The 15,785-nt window shown below is 45.0% G+C and overlaps 1 protein-coding gene across 1 annotated transcript in view; it reads left to right on the top strand.

The window, feature by feature from the left end:
- ehbp1 (EH domain binding protein 1) overlaps positions 1-15,785 on the top strand; it is a 126,658-nt gene that overhangs the window by 42,174 nt on the left and 68,699 nt on the right. Inside the window, exons 8-9 of the mRNA XM_079229598.1 lie at positions 288-558; positions 3,050-3,287. Coding sequence (XP_079085724.1) covers positions 288-558; positions 3,050-3,287 — 509 coding nt within the window. The remainder of the gene's footprint in view (positions 1-287; positions 559-3,049; positions 3,288-15,785) is intronic.

The following is a 15,785-nucleotide window of genomic DNA, read 5'->3' as shown; positions in this document are numbered from 1 at the left end:
CAAACTATTGTCTCATTCATTTGAGTCATTTAAGGTTTACTGTATGCTTTGTGTTCTCATTGTTAGTTTACATACTACATTTACTCACTTTGTACTGTTTACACCCAGATTTCACTAAATGATTGTCATGACATTTGGTGTAAAGTCATGGAAAAGCATTGGTCAGAATGCGTGTGAACCCTGTGATACGGTAGTTAAAAAAAAGAGGCAAAAAGGAAGGAACGTCGTTAAAGCTGAGCGCGTTACCAGGACTACTAGCCTGTAAATGATCTTCCTCTCTCGGTCAGAGCCCCCTGCCGAGCCGGCGCCGAGGCGTCCGGCGGACGACGGCTCCTTCTTCGACCACGACTCCTCGAACCCGTTCGACGAGCCGGACGCAGCCGGGACGGAGACGCCCCCGGGGGGGAACAACCCCTTCGACGAGCCGGAGCCGGACGCGGACCTGCAGCCGGACCCAGAACCGCCCAAGCCCCGGCAGAGGAAAGGAGTGCGGCCTGTCGACATGAGCAAGTACTTGTACGCCGACACCTCTCACAACGAGGAGGAGGAGCTTGACGAGTAAGACCTTATGTCTGCACTATGCCCCATTTCTTCACCTTATTCTAATCAGCTGACACGCAGCGTTGAGGAGGCAGTGCACACATTGCACGTTTCGAATAGGAGACCTGAAGCCTCTGCCTGTGTGTTTACAGTACATTTACTCATGTGTGTCAGACTAGAGAGGCCTGGGCTTATTTGTTTGCTTGAGGGATTTCTTTTCCTAAACTGTTGAGCGAAATAGCTTCTGACAAAGTTTCCGTGTCTGAGTTTCCCATACTAGAAGCAGTCTGGGAGGATCCAGGCTTCCCAGCTTGGTAACTGTTGGCAGGCCAAGCCGAGCGAGAAACCCTTCTTTTATAAATGGGTTCTTGTAGCCCCCCCCCCCCCCCCTCCAGAGTGACCAGGCAGCTCTTTCAACGGGAACAAGGGCCCTGTTGTTTCTCTGCATTCTTTAACCTTGTCTCCCTCCTTTCCCTCTTCTGTCGTTCCTCCCCTCCCTCCCCTATACTTTCCCTCAACTTCCTCCCAAGACTCTTATTTTTATTTCCCCTCCTCTTACATCAACAATATGTGTCTCTTCTCCGTAAACCAGAAGCAATCAATAAATCAATCAGCGATAGCGGATCTAATAGTTCAAGATATTCCAGTTACTCCGTACAATGAAAAGCTTATTTTGCTGGGTCCTCCCAACACACAGGATTACAATAAACTTAAGGTAAAAAATAAATAAAAATAAGGCACGAAATCTAGTAACAGTCGTGACACTGAGCTTCTGAGAAATAATCTAAAAAAGAGCATCTGTTCTTACCTCAGTCCCTCATTAAATGTTATGATGAAAACGTGCTTAGTCCTCCTGCACACTGATATGTTTTAAAACCGTCTCCGTCCAGAAGGCGTGTCACATGACCCTTTCACGTGCACTGAGCATGCACGTGCCGGTTTTAAGAGGAAGGAGTTTTGCAGCCAAGCGCTCGAATGATAAATTATTATAAAATAGACTGTATATAAGAAGTAGGTGTAGTCATGGTGACGTCACGCATCAGACATAAACTCATGTTTACAATGTTTACTGAGGGAATAAATCAAGAGAGAAGTAGAGTCATTTATATAGACTTCTATACAACCAGAGGAGTCGCCCCCTGGTGGTCAGGAGAGAGAATGCAGCTTTAACACATGAAGCATAGACTTCTATACAACCAGAGGAGTCGCCTCCTGGTGGTCAGGAGGGAGAATGCAGCTTTAAGACGCTTTCACTTGGCAGAACCAGAGGAGTCTGGGTTATAATAATTAAAATGGTTTCTTCCGTTAAAGGGTCACGTGACAAATCGGGGAAGGACGCAGCGTCTCAGTCAGCTAGCTCAAAGGCCTTTAGCCTCTGACTGTCCGGACTGAAACGCAAACCCAACGAGTTTTAAAACAAAAACATACTCATCAGCGCAAAAGTTATGCGAGCGTCCCGCATTCTTTTCACGATTTCAATCCGTCAGAGCGGCCGTGCCTCCGTTGTAAACGTAAACTCGTCGGTTTCGGCCGCTGAGCGAAGCCGTCACACCGATCGGCGTCTGCTTCAGTCCTCTAGCCGTCTGAAGACGAGCCGGGTTCCTGACATGTTTCTTTTGCTGCGTCTCTTTACACCAGGAGCCGTCCCCTCTGCAGAATAGAGGGTTCAAGAGGGCAGCGCCGTGTTTTGACTGGAGCCCTTTCACATGTCTTTTAGCCAGCGCTGGTCTGTTAAAGCCGCTCTAAAGGCCGGCCCGCTTTTCTTTTCTTCCCGCTCCGTATCGCTCTGCGGGTTAGATGGACACCGAGTGGCTCCAACCTGCTCTTTCAGACGGATACCTAGTCAATCAGCTTTTCCTCCTCTTTCTCTTTCTCGCCCCCACCCTCTCCATCCAATCCTCTTGTTTGTTGAGGATTGCTTGTTGCATGATGAGTGAATGTCTCAAGGCCGTGCCCCTGCTTTCAGTGCCACAAGCATGCCTGTATATTGATAACACTCTGGTATGTGTGTAAGAGTGCCTGTGTGCTCCTGCCTGTCTGTCTGTCAGTGGTCCACCCTGGGCAGTGAGGATATGAGGTCACGCGGACCTGACCTCGGTGCACCTGCATCTTCTATTACCTTCCCGCTGTGTGTGCTGTTCATTGTATTGCACCAAACTCTCGCTTCCATGTTGCAATTTCCTCATGTTTAACGAAACAATGGATCCAAATAGCGCTGCTAATTTGTGGCTACATGCTTTTAAGTTCGCCCGTCTGTATTCTGGTGTGCTCTAGTTTTACATATCATATCTATAGCCAGGTTTATTTATCTGTGTTTAGTTTGAGTGTTTATTTCTTGCAATACTGACAGTTCTGGTGACTTGTTAACAAACACTGTTGGTCTTTGAGGCAAAAGGTCGTGAAACTCTTAATTATTTCACACTCCTCCATCACTATAACTTCCATTTAAAAGTAACACGGCAGCTTTTTTTTTGTCTCATCTCGCTCTCTCCTCCTCCTCTCCGCCCAGATCCAACCCGTTCTACGAGCCGAGGACATCGAGCCCCGCCGGCGGCCGCTCCCCGGATTTGGGCGGCGGCCAGAAGAGGAGGGCTCCCCCGCCGCCGAGTCCCGGCCCCGGCCTCGGCCCCGGTCCGCCGGCTCCCAAGCCGCCCGGGTCCGGTCCAGACCGGGAGAGAGCCCCGCCGGTCGGGACCGGCCCGGTCGCAGCCGTGATAGGGAGAGAGCTGGCCTCCTCTTCGCCCAAGGTAAACGGGCTTCACTTGAACCCAAAGAACGACAACAATGTGACGCATGTTTAAATGAAATGCAGTGTGTAATCCTTATATTACCCACAAAATAAAGTAATATGTAATCCACGTAATCACAAGCTGACGGTTCTGAAAACAGAGGAGACACAAGAGGCTGCTGTTTAGAGTGAAACCAGAAGTCTGTGTTCATTTATTAAAGCCACTTCCAAAGGTATTTTAACCCAAATCCTCAACATAACCAAGTTGTTGCCTCTCTTATGTAAGTAAGGTGTTCTTAGGAAAACACATGATGTTTTTTAAAAACTTTTTGTGAAATATCACACAAACCGTTGAATGAGGACATGAACATAGTTCTTTTAGAGTTCTTTTTGTTGGCAGTGAGAGTTGAACAAACAGTTTAATGCCTTAAATGTAAAATGTATGATCAGAAATAACTATGTGATTATAACGTGTTGTTTCTCAGCTGTATTTAGAGATGAGGAGGAGATCCTCAGTGTCATTTTAACAATGCGTCTTCTAGAGAATTCACTACAAATAGACACGCAAAGAAATATTTATGATGTTTAAGTCTGATTTCATTAACTCCTCAGTGAAGTTCATCAAATACAATAAATGTAAAATATTTAGACGGGAACAGACACTTTTACACAAACATTTCAGTTTCATTCTGACGTGTTAAGTGATTATAAGTGAGTGACTTGAAGCATTTTGTGTGTGTGTGTGTGTGTGTGTGTGTGTCCACATCCAGTGGCCCTTACATTAGCTTTTTTTCCGCCTGCACAACCCCATCTTCTGCCCCGCTCTTTACGCTCACAGAACTCCACCGCTCCTCATTTGCATCGAGGTATTTGTTTATTGGGGTGTTTTTGGTATGTTTATTTATTTATTTAAATTAGGCAAATCGTGGCTGGGTCTAATTAAATGGCTGATGGTCACACACACTCACGGCAGGAGTCAGACCACTGGTGGGGAATGATTGGCTGGGGGGGTTAATGTGTGTGTGTGTGGGAGCTCAATGAGCCTATGTGGGGCTTAAACACAGGGGGCTTAACTACAGCAGAGCGATCACAAGGGGGTGTTGACCCCCTGTGCGCGCGCACACACACACTATATATACAGTTACTAACACACACACACAGGTTCCTCCTCCCCATGCAGCCGGCTAGCTGACTGTTTTAGTGTAGCTGGGCGGTGACGCTGGCCGTCCATGTAATTATGGCACAGTGCCTTTATCACCAGGCTGCAGTTGCCTGTGACCGTGGGTGAGGGGGCCTAAACCACTTTAATTACCCAGAGCCAGTGGCCTGTGGTGGGCCGCACTTCGCCAAGAGATGCCCCTGCCTCTGGAGCTCGGGGTGGGTGGAGGGAGGGAGGGAGGGAGGGGTGCAAAGAAGGTGCAGTGAAGGAGAATAGGTGGAAGATAGTGAAGGAGAAGGAGAGGGTGGAATGGAGTAGTAGAAGAAGAGATTGGATGTTCACAGTAAACAAGGAGAGGCCTACAGGGTTTGTTGACATATACAGCGATTGTGAATAGGTTTCTCTTTCTTATTCGCACTATGACACACACACACACACACACACACACGCCTCAGCCATGTGTAGGCTGTGCGATGACCTTTGAATGTATGAAGTCAGGGAGGATTAAGAGGAGACATTCCCACTATGAGAGGCCAAGACGAAACCAACACATCGCCGCACTACGGACGTGTGCAGAGTGTAGATGTGTGTGTGTGTGTGTGTGTGTGTGTGTGTGTGTGTGCGCATGTTTGTATCTGTTCTCATAGTTTTTCTCGCGCGCCCAAGGCTCAGTTCAGTGAGTTATAACCTTCCCCCAAAACACAGCTCACCTCTCTCATATTAGAGGTTTCAAGGTGTGTGTATATTCTCCATTTATATTTATTTCGACCGACTATTCATGTGGGCGACTGCAATGTAGGGCCGAGATAAACACGCGCTCTCGCTACGTGTGCAGACAACTAGGTCTAATCTCCGAATGTTAATGTATGAATTGATATATTGAAAGCCGTTATACATTTACAACCTGCCCTGAAGGCTATGAAACGGCTCGCGTGTGTTTCCGTCGAACGGAATCTAAAAAGTCTGCTAAACCAAGGAGAGATTAGCATTTCTCGAATCCCATTTACATTTTTTTCTTCTTCTTCCTTTCACATTTATTCAGCACCAAGAGAACACAAGCTCCGACTGCACAAAAAACAAATAGTTAAGAGTGCAAGCGCTCGAATGATGATGGATGAATGGAAAGAAAGTGGATGAGGATGTGTTAAACTTGGTCTGGGGTGTAGTTTTATCTTCCTTGTCATTGCATTAAAACCACCCACTTCTCCTCCAGCCTGTGGAGAATCGGGACATCGACAGGACATATGGAGTGCACCCACTTGCTCTATACACAGGTATTACACGTATGCATTGGATTTACGTTAAGCTCAAAGCTCAGCGGAACACACGTTCAGATTCACGGACGGCTTCGTGGACGGGATGCGACGGCAGCGGCTCACATTTACATTTACGGGTTCCCGGTCGTCGGGGCGTTTCATCTTCAGTCGGTCCGGCGGGACGCGCGCTTAGCACATTTACATTCAGCATGCGGGCGTCTAGAGACGGGAATCCCACAGGAGGCTCCAGAAGTGGTTTGTTTTTCTTCACGGCCTCGTGTTCCAGTTCCGTCTTGGAGGAAACCGTTTTTGCTGACCTTGCAGAATGGTTGCAGCGAGGTTGCGTCACAGGAGGAGGAGGGGGAGTTACTTTATTTAAGGATGTAGCCGCAGGACGACGTCACGGAAGCGTTGCATTAATCAGAGAACGCACGGCTGCATATAAACTGGAATATTAGCGATAGTCATTTTCAGTGGCCACCTAAACGGTTCATATTTTCTTTTATGACATTATAATATATATGTTTATTATTTTATATATATATAAAATCATATTTGAATATATAAAATCATATTTGTGTATATATAATTTAAATAAAATGTATGTTTTTAAATATATATATATATATATATATATATATATATATATATATATATATATATATATATATATATATATATATATATATAAAACGCATATATATACATACATATAAATAAATAAAACACATATATATAATAATATTATTATATAACTTAAATACAATGTATGGTTTTTAAATATATTATTATATGCATTATATTATAATATATATTATTAGAAATATATTATATACATTCTACATATTTGTATATAGAATTTAAATAAAATATATGGTTTTAAATAATATTAAAAAAAATATATAGTTGGAAAGTTAAACGCAGCTTTTCAGTCTGCAGTCCGACCAAAAGGAAGTGGCGGTGGAGTGTCTCCCTGTGGGTCACTCTGGTGAGAGGTCAAGTCGTGTGTTGCCTTCTTCTAGTTGTGTTTTCGTTGGTTCCTCTCAAGTTGGTGGAAGTGTCCTCTCTGGGAGATATATAGATGCTCAAAAGGCGTCGTGGAGTTTAAAGTTTAGCGTCGGTGAAGCAGCTGGAAGGAAGGAGCGTCTGTGGGATTAATGTAAATGAACACAGGGAGTTCCTGTTGGGCGGTTGCGAGCTCTGTCTGGTCTGATTCAGTCCATCTCTTTTCCCTCCGGGCTGATTTCACCCCTCCCCTCCGCGCCGTTTCATCTCCATCTCTATTCCATATTGAGACCGATCTCATCTTCGGCTTTTCATCAAGTTTCCGCTTCATGAATTATTTTTTTCCCCTTATTTTCATATAAAGAAAAGTCGGAAGCCGAGGAGAAAAGTTTGAAGTGGAAACTTCTATATTATCTTAATATTGACTCCAAAGAAAGAGTAAGCCGTCTTCAACTTAAAGTCGCCGGCTCTCCTAACAATACATCTGGATCCTAGCTTTGACTGCTTTATAGAATATATAATAAAGCCATTTCTTCGTTGGGTAAAGCTTGACGTCTTCACCACGATTCCCTCTGTTTCCCCTCGTTCCGTTTCACACGCTCGTTCTTTCCAGAGCTGAGAAAGTGAACCAACACTCGAGGTGTGTTTTTCCGTCCTCCCCTCCAGTTGAAGGGCTTGTGTGATTACTTATGTTAATCAAAGGGTTCAAATTAAATAGAGCTTCTTTTTGTGTGTGTGTGTGTGTGCAGGTTGTGAGAGCTCCTGTGCCGTTGGGCGGGAGGCAGAGGCCAGAGCTTCTCCTCCCTTCTCCCAGACTTTGTTTTCACAGCCGCCTCCTTCAGTTCACACTGCCTCCAAATTGAAATTAGAATAAATTAACATTATTTAATTGAGTTCGCGGAAGGCTGCGATATTTCTTAATTAGCTTTCACCGGGGTCCGCGGCAGGAGAGGCGACCGCGTGCGCACGGTGAAGCGCCGCCGCGGCCGGCGTGGCGGCCGAGGGACGTTTTCACGAGGACGGAGACGAGCCCGGGAGACGAGGACGCTCATCTCTGCTCCTCCGATCGCGGCCCCGGCCCGAGGTCTCTCGTCTTGTTATCGTCGTATCCGAAGTTATTCCATCTTCTCTGATGACTTCAACGCACCTTTAGCAGCCCAATGTTAAATATGGAACTTTCTAATACTGAATCATCGCTGCATTGAAAGAAATAATACGCTGTTCTCCTGTTTTTACGGTTATATGGGCTTCGTATTTATTGCTTGTGGTGACGTTTTATACAATAGTTATTTAGTTTTTAGTCAAGCTAAATGAATAAGTGGGTCAGTATTAATAGAGCAATATACGACATTCATAGCGTCAATATAGCAGCGAACGACTATCCATGTAGTATCATCTTTTTGAGCTGTGTGTGTGTGTGTATATATGTATGTTTGTGTATATGTGTGTGTTGTCTCTGTGCTTTGTTTACATAGCTGTGCACGCTCACATGCTATTAGTGCATGTGAGCGTGCACGGCTGGTTAGCTCACCGACAACGTCGTCTCCATCGACGGTGAAGTCGTGGCAGCGCAGCACTCGGCTTCCGGTTCTCCTCAGGTAAAAATAAAATACAAATATTAGCTCTGTCAGCACTTTAGTTTCTGCTGTTGGCTCAGGCGTCGCCATGTTGAGAGCCTTGAGAGGCAATCAAAACGCACCCCTTCTTGTATTTCCACCTTTTTAACAGTGACGTCTTAAATCAAGTAAAAGTTACTAAATTTACCAGATTTTCTTTGCTTTTTCTTTATAGCTCAGTGGAGATGTTTTTTCTAAAACAAAAATAAAAGCGAGGTTAAAGTAAAGGACCACAGGAGAGACGCGTCTACATTTCAGGACCTGGATTCAATGTTAGGTAACGAGTCACAGCGGTCCATTTCTGAAACCGAGCTCGGCCACATTCCCTAAGCTGTGTAATATTAGGAGAGTAATCCTCGAGGAGCGAGGCTCAAGTCAGAACCTCTCAATGTCTGCGTTCCCCCGTGAGGACCCCTCCCCAACGCAGAAGGTCTGTCATTGGATCTTGTGGGAGAGAGGAGACCCAGTTTTCTCCGGGCTTCCTGTCGTCGTTTCGTGCTTTCGGGGCATCGCTGTCATCGCGTCGGGAAGAAAAGTTTAAGACGTCACCGACGGCCGAACACAGGAGTTTAGTTTATTTACTGGATCCCCATTAGCTGACGCATAGAAAGGACAAAATATAATGTCTACAAAAACGTGCAAAACATAACGTGAAACAGTTAAAAATAGTACAGACGGTTAAAAATAGTGCAGTCGAGGACTAGGATGTATATTATGCAGTCCATCCATAATTTATACAAAGAAAAATCAGATGGAGGAAAATGTCAAGTCATTGTTTTTTTTAAATGATTATTACCTGTATGAGTTATAAGAGGAGGTATAGGTCAATTCCAAGCAGTAATAGCACGAAAAATAAGTGTATGTTTGAGGTATTAAGTGACCGAAGTTATGTCTGTTAAATGTATATTGTAACTGATTGAAGAAATATTCAGGTGTCTGATTAAAGACCTTTCTGAAAAACGTGAGAAGGCTGTAGTGAAGTGGAGTTTCCACTGAGAACCATGACAGGTGAGATGCATAAATGCTGTGTTCGTTCTTATTGAACACTGGAGTGCTAATCTGGCGGCTCGGTTTAGACGAGGCAACGTTCTGGGCCAGTTTGAGGACACGAACGCGTCCAAACGACACAAATCTTTGAGTCCGATACCTCTGTGATGCAAGGGAGAGATGGAGGAAATAAATTGCGGCCATGTTTGAAAGCCGGCGTGTGAAACCCTGACTCGATCTTAAAGCCTCGCATGGCAGACGGCGATACGTTTCATTTGAACAGAATAAATAAAACACCTTATATGTATTCAGGTACTTTTCAGAATTCAATTTTATACACGGTTGCCACGAAAAGCCGGAGCATGCGTGTCGCGTGTGCTAATGTGCAATCTCGTGTGTGTGTGTGTGTGTGTGTGTGTGTGTGTGTGTGTGTGTTGTGAGGGATATATTTTGATCCAGTTACTGTAATGCGGCTATCATTTTTCCACCTCTTTCCTCTGTTGGGTGCATGTCGAGTTCACAAGTTAAGCACTGCGAAGAGCTCACTCTCCTCAATACCCGCGCCGACTGGTGTAAAAGGGCCTTCCGCAAAGCGCCGCTTGTAATCTGCCTTTGGTAAGTCCTCCTTAGTTTTATCTGCCAAGGATTACCTCACAAGCTGCGAGCAGGAGAGAACGAGGGAGACGCGGCAGAGAGAGGGAGAAACCAAAAGCAAGTCGAACAGAGGAAAAAAAAACGATGAAGATGGAACAAAATGAAAACAAAATCGCTGCGTAATCTCTGAAAGAGAGAGACCTGCTTTGGAGTTGAAGGGAGGTTTCCCTCGCCACTCATTTAGAGAGGGAATTGACTAATCCCTCCGTGATTGATGTCTGCTATGAGAGGCTCTATGGCAGACTAATAGGGCTTATGAGGATGACCAGAAAGTCCTTTTGTGTGTGCGTGCCTGTGTGTACATGTGAATGAACCACTTTTTTCCAGTGTGTCCTTCTATCCAGGGGTTTGAATGACATGGCGGCCGAAGAAGGGGTAACTTTATCTTAATCTGGTCTTAATCTGCCCCAGTCCTCCAGGTGTGTGTGGGCTTAAACCCCACAAGGATGCAGGGTTTCTTTTGGGGGGGTTTCGGGTGAGGAGATAGAAGTCCTCGAGAAGCTCTAGGACCCCCCGCACATTCTTGAAAAAAAAATAGCCGTCGCTCGCTTATTCATTCCATACCTTCTACTCCCGTCATCCTCAAGCGGCCCCCGCTACATTTTAATTGAATTAAACCAACCGTTCTCCGTAATTTAAAAAGGACCTTAGAAGTACCTTATGAATTAGTCTGAGTGATTTGTCTTTCAAATTCTGTGCGTGTGTGTTTGAGGAAAGGAGAGCGAGTGTAGAAGTGATAAGGCTTTAATTGCCTCTTTATGAAGCCCTCCAGCACCCCCTCTTTTGGACTGTTATGGTATGCAGGTGTGCACGCTTTAGTGCTATAGGAAATACTAAGTGGCTTCTCCAGCGCTTAGCTCGCAGATCACCGAGTGGATCGGGCCCTCGGCTTTTTAATTGGCCGCTGGTCGTTGGAGCTAGATGTGATCGCGTTCTCGGTCACGATCGGAACCTACGCCAGCTAGTAGCTAACGTTGGTTAGCTAACGCTTCTGTTCACTCGGAGACCGCTTATGAGAACCTCATTGCTTTTTGTAGCCTTGAATTCGGCATTTTGGCAGCCACCATCTTGTTGTTGTTTTTGTAACTAGTGAGCAGGAAGTGACCATATTTGGACTGTGGATACGTCTCTGGTGTCAACCTGTCAATCACCTTGTAGCCCCGCCCTAAAGCATCCCCTGCTTTATGGTCTGTTTGACTCTAAATGACCATAATGTACTAAATGAACATCATGCTGTATTGAAGAAGACTTGAAACTAGAGATTGAGACATAAACTCATGTTTACAATGTTTACTGAGGGAATACATCAAGAGAAGTAGAGTCATTTATATAGACTTCTATACAACCAGAGGAGTCGCCCACTGGTGGTCAGGAGAGCGAATGCAGCTTTAACACATGAAGCATAGACTTCTATACAACCAGAGGAGTCGCCCCCTGGTGGACAGGAGGGAGAATGCAAGTTTAAGACTCTGCAGCTTCGGTTTGTAGGATTTCTGTCCCTTAACTTTCTTTCTGTCTTGCAAACCTGGGCACCATTTTGTACCAACTGTGAAGTATCAGTGAAACTCCATCAACTTCTTATTCACACGTCCTCTTTGTCTCTTTATCGATACGTCCTCTCTCTCTCTCTCTCTTCCTCTCCCTCTCTCCCTCTCCCTCTCTCTCCCTCTCTCCCTCCCTCTTGTCACACTCCTTCCTCTCCCTGTGTGTTGTATTCTCCTCCGCCACAGTGTGTGTGTGTGTGTGTGTGTGTGTGTGTGTGTGTGTATTCTGATCAGGAGTCAAAAGGGTGACTTTGTAATTATGTTCATTTTAATTGGCTGTGCTATCACCCCTCTCATCACTTTGGAGCCCACGCTGCGCTGGACAATGGCAGTCTGTAGTGGGGGGGTGGGGGGTTACACAACTGCTGTGTCAAGACCCCCTACACACACACACACACACACACACACACACACACACACACACACACACACACACACACACACACACACAGGCTCAGTCAGCCTCTTTACCTGCGGAACATAATTCCTAAAGTGGCCTCCTTAATGAGTTTTCCCTGCCCAGACTTAGATTAATTGATAAATGGCGGCGTTATCGGCACAGCTGATCTCTGAATCCATTGCACCACTAATTTGTTTGTTGAAGATGGCAGTTAAAGGAGATTAATACGTTATAGATTTATAAGACACCCCTCCACCCCCACTTTCTCTTCTTCCTTCTCTCAAAGCTTAGTTATTTACCTGAGGAAAAGTGGAGAGGTGGATGGCCTTTAGATCCCTTTTCGGGATTCTTTAACAATGCATTATTTTGTGCTTAAATACAATTTCAGAGCATATTGCGACGCATATGCTCTGAATATCGTATCGAAAACCTTTACGGTTCATATCCGGGATTTGAAGGGAAGTTCGTTTGCTTGGCTGATGGTTTGTAACGTCCCAACAATCCACACATCCACTGGTTAACACTCAAATATCTCTATCTCTATTGTCGGGTTGATGGTTGATTTGATTTTTGATAAATAATCATTAGTAATGTGAATATAATGTCTAAGTTCAGAGATGTGCACCATGTTGCTGTAATGCAGCCTTTAAAAGAAGGTCAAAGATGACAGTTATGGTATATTAACAATATTAAGATGGACCACATCTTGTCTGCTTCATGCTCCCAACTGTAAACACAGTCTCTGACGAACACGTCACGACCTCATCGGTTGACCTCATGGTCACAGTTTTTAGGCTGCAGGTTATGAACCAAAAATGTGTTGTCGTTAGTTCTGCATGTCACGGGTTCAGGCCCTGACTGACGCTGGAGCCATAAAACCTCTCTGAGCTGCTGAAGAGGAATCCTTTGAAACAGATGCAACCAATAGGAAGGTGGACGCAGCATTGGTAGTCTTGTGTTGTCCCTAACTGCATCCTCACACACACACACACACACACACACACACACACACACACAATCCCAAAACCTACCCAGCCGCCGTGTCTTCCCAGTCCCACGCCCAGCCAAAGCTAATTTGCAGAGGCGTGAGTGTGGGTAATGCTGCCGCCGCGTCCATGACGAGCTAAAGCCAGCGCTTACACCGCATTATGCCCCCGTGTTGCACGTCAGGCGTGCAAGGCGAGCGGGTGGGCACAGTGCAGGCTGGCACAGGCGCGCCTTTGTCTGCTGCCTCCTCCAAACTGTGTTATTTCTTTTTTCTTTTGCAGTGAATGGTGTTTATTTCAATTTCAAAGCCTCGTCAGTCCTTTCCTGTTCTGCTGGTTATGCCTTTGGAGCAGAATAGAAGCCTTGGAAGCGGAATGCTCCTGGAAAAGGAAACCGCTTTTTTTTTTTTCCCTGATTTTTTTTTTTTTTTTTTGCATTTTACATCTCGGTAGCCAACTGCCGAAAGGGCCTCTGTCTTGGCCTGCAGGTTCACTGCGATGGGAAGCATATCTGCTTCTGAGCAAATCACTAACAACCCCATCAGCACCACCATCACCATGAACGCATTTGCATTTTCCCCCACTGGCGGCATAAAGATTTCTTAATAAATCGGGGAAACAATATTGTGTGGCGGAGCCGCTTACACAGAAGCAACACGCTTTTTTTAATATGTTCAACCGCCATGAGAGCTCTCAGGTGGAAAGAGTTGTCGTTCACACCTGTTCACACACACACACACACACACACCGATGCCTGACTTAACTAAACAGTCACACACACTTTCTCTCACGGCTCTCTTTGGAAGGAGCCCCTCCTCGCTGTGATTACAGCAGTAATGCGATATATCCTTTGTATGTTAATGTGTATTATTTTTCACGCTACATTTGCTCTCCTCTCCCGTTCCTGCCTCTCGTCCTCCTCCCCCTCTTCCTCCTCCCCCTCTTCCTCCCCCTATTGTTCCATCCACTCCTCATCTCCATTTACATAATTGAACTTTTGATTGGACTTTGCTCCCTCCCCTCCGCTCTCATGGAGGCCGCGTTTGAAATCCGAAGCACAATTTCATGGGTAAGACGGCGATCGCTCGCTCTCTCTCTCTCTCTCTCTCTCTCTCTCTCTCTCTCTCTCTCTCTCTCTCTCTCTCTCTCTCTCTCTCTCTCTCTCTTTCTCTCTCTCTCTCTCTCTCGCTCTCTTTCGTCTTTTTTCGAAAGCAAAGACGTCGGACGCAGAAAGCCCAGATTAAAACAAATTGCTTGTTTTGATTGAAGGTGCAATTAAGTAATTGAGCGTGTTGATAGCTGCAGCTCAGCCAATCAGACTAGAGCTTCCAGTAGCAGGATGGACAGGCCACTTAAGTGCCCGACCTTATCCTCTTAAATGTGAACAGGTATTAATGTTTTTCAAGTGTGTGTGTGTGTGTGTGTGTGTGTGTGTGTGTGTGTGTGTGTGTGTGTGTGTGTGTGTGTGTGTGTGTGTGTGTGTGTGTGTGTGTGTGTGTGTGGATTAAAGCTCAGTGTTACTGCGTTCGCCTATGTTTTTTGTCCGTGTGTTTTTTTTACTGTATGCTTCAATTATGTGTGTGTGTACAGTATGTGTGCATTTCCACTGAAGTGTGTGTGTGTGTGTGTCTGTCTATTTTTTTTTTTTGCCGTAGGCTCCTTGAGCGGATTACAAGTTTTAAAGAGTATGAGATTCAACACCTCCTCAAATCTGACACTCCCTGACGCTGCTTTGAAGCCATGAAAGTGAGATTGGAGAGACACGGAAGCTCTTTTCTCTCCACAGAGTCGTGGGTTTATGTCATTGGGTCGAGGCCCGTTAAGTTCCCATTGAAGCGTTTTTGCCCCAGAGGGAGAGACAAAGCTGCCACTTAAAGCGCCTCACTTGTGTCTCTTTCACGAGTCTGAAAGGCCGGTTTTAATGGCCGCCGCACTCTTTAGTCACTCAGTCGTGTGTAATGCGATGTGACTCCTGTTTACGTTCGTGCCTTCCCCAACAAGTCGGCTGCGTTTTTACACCCGGCTTCATTGGTCAGGTATTAGTACACAGGAATACTCAAAAATACACATACAAGCTGAAGAGGAAGTTTAAACATTTAACCACAACAGCAGTCGGTGAAAGATGAGCAAATCTAATAAACAAAGCACTGTTTCTGTAGGTTGGCCACAATATTACAGTAGTGAGTTCACATATTCTGGAATTAATATTGAATGAGTAACATGTTGCATACAAGACGTAGGTGATATGTATAGTATTTGTACCGTATATTAAGTATGTACAGTGGACAGCAGTATTTATACCGTATGTACAGTGGACAGCAGTATTTATACCGTATATTAAGTATGTACACTACAGTGGACAGCAGTATTTATACCGTATATTAAGTATATACACAAGTCGGTTCAAAGCGCTTCAAATAGAAACCAAACCAAAAAACATTCGTTGAGGAAAGTTGATTTAATCAAAAGTTTTTTACGGCTCTCCTTGACCAAAGAAATTCTTCATTATCAAACACTATTAAGACAATTAATCGACTATTTGTCAAAAGCACCTCTTTAATTGTTTGTGTTCATGCGTTTCTTGGAAATACGTCATTCAGCATGAAGAACTCATTTCAACTGATTAGTCTCCTCTCTAACGAAACGCATTTAATTCGATGAATCACCTTATTTGAGTATTTGAATGTTTCACGTTATAAAATATGACGACACACTCGGAGCGTCATTTGAAAACCTAAATAAAACTTCACATGGAAGAAGTGAAAGGTGTCGTATTTTACTGCTGCGTGTTCAAAACTCTTTACTGCGGGTGTGCAGCGTTCACTCGCAGTAAGTTGCTCTAAAAGGTATTTCATATTACCTCTGCCCTCGTACGGTCCATATTGGGGATATTCCCCAAATCTGAAGGGA

Source organism: Taurulus bubalis (genome assembly GCF_910589615.1).
Source record: "Taurulus bubalis genome assembly, chromosome: 14".
NCBI lineage: Eukaryota > Metazoa > Chordata > Actinopteri > Perciformes > Cottidae > Taurulus > Taurulus bubalis.
This window is presented reverse-complemented; position numbering and strand designations above follow the sequence as displayed.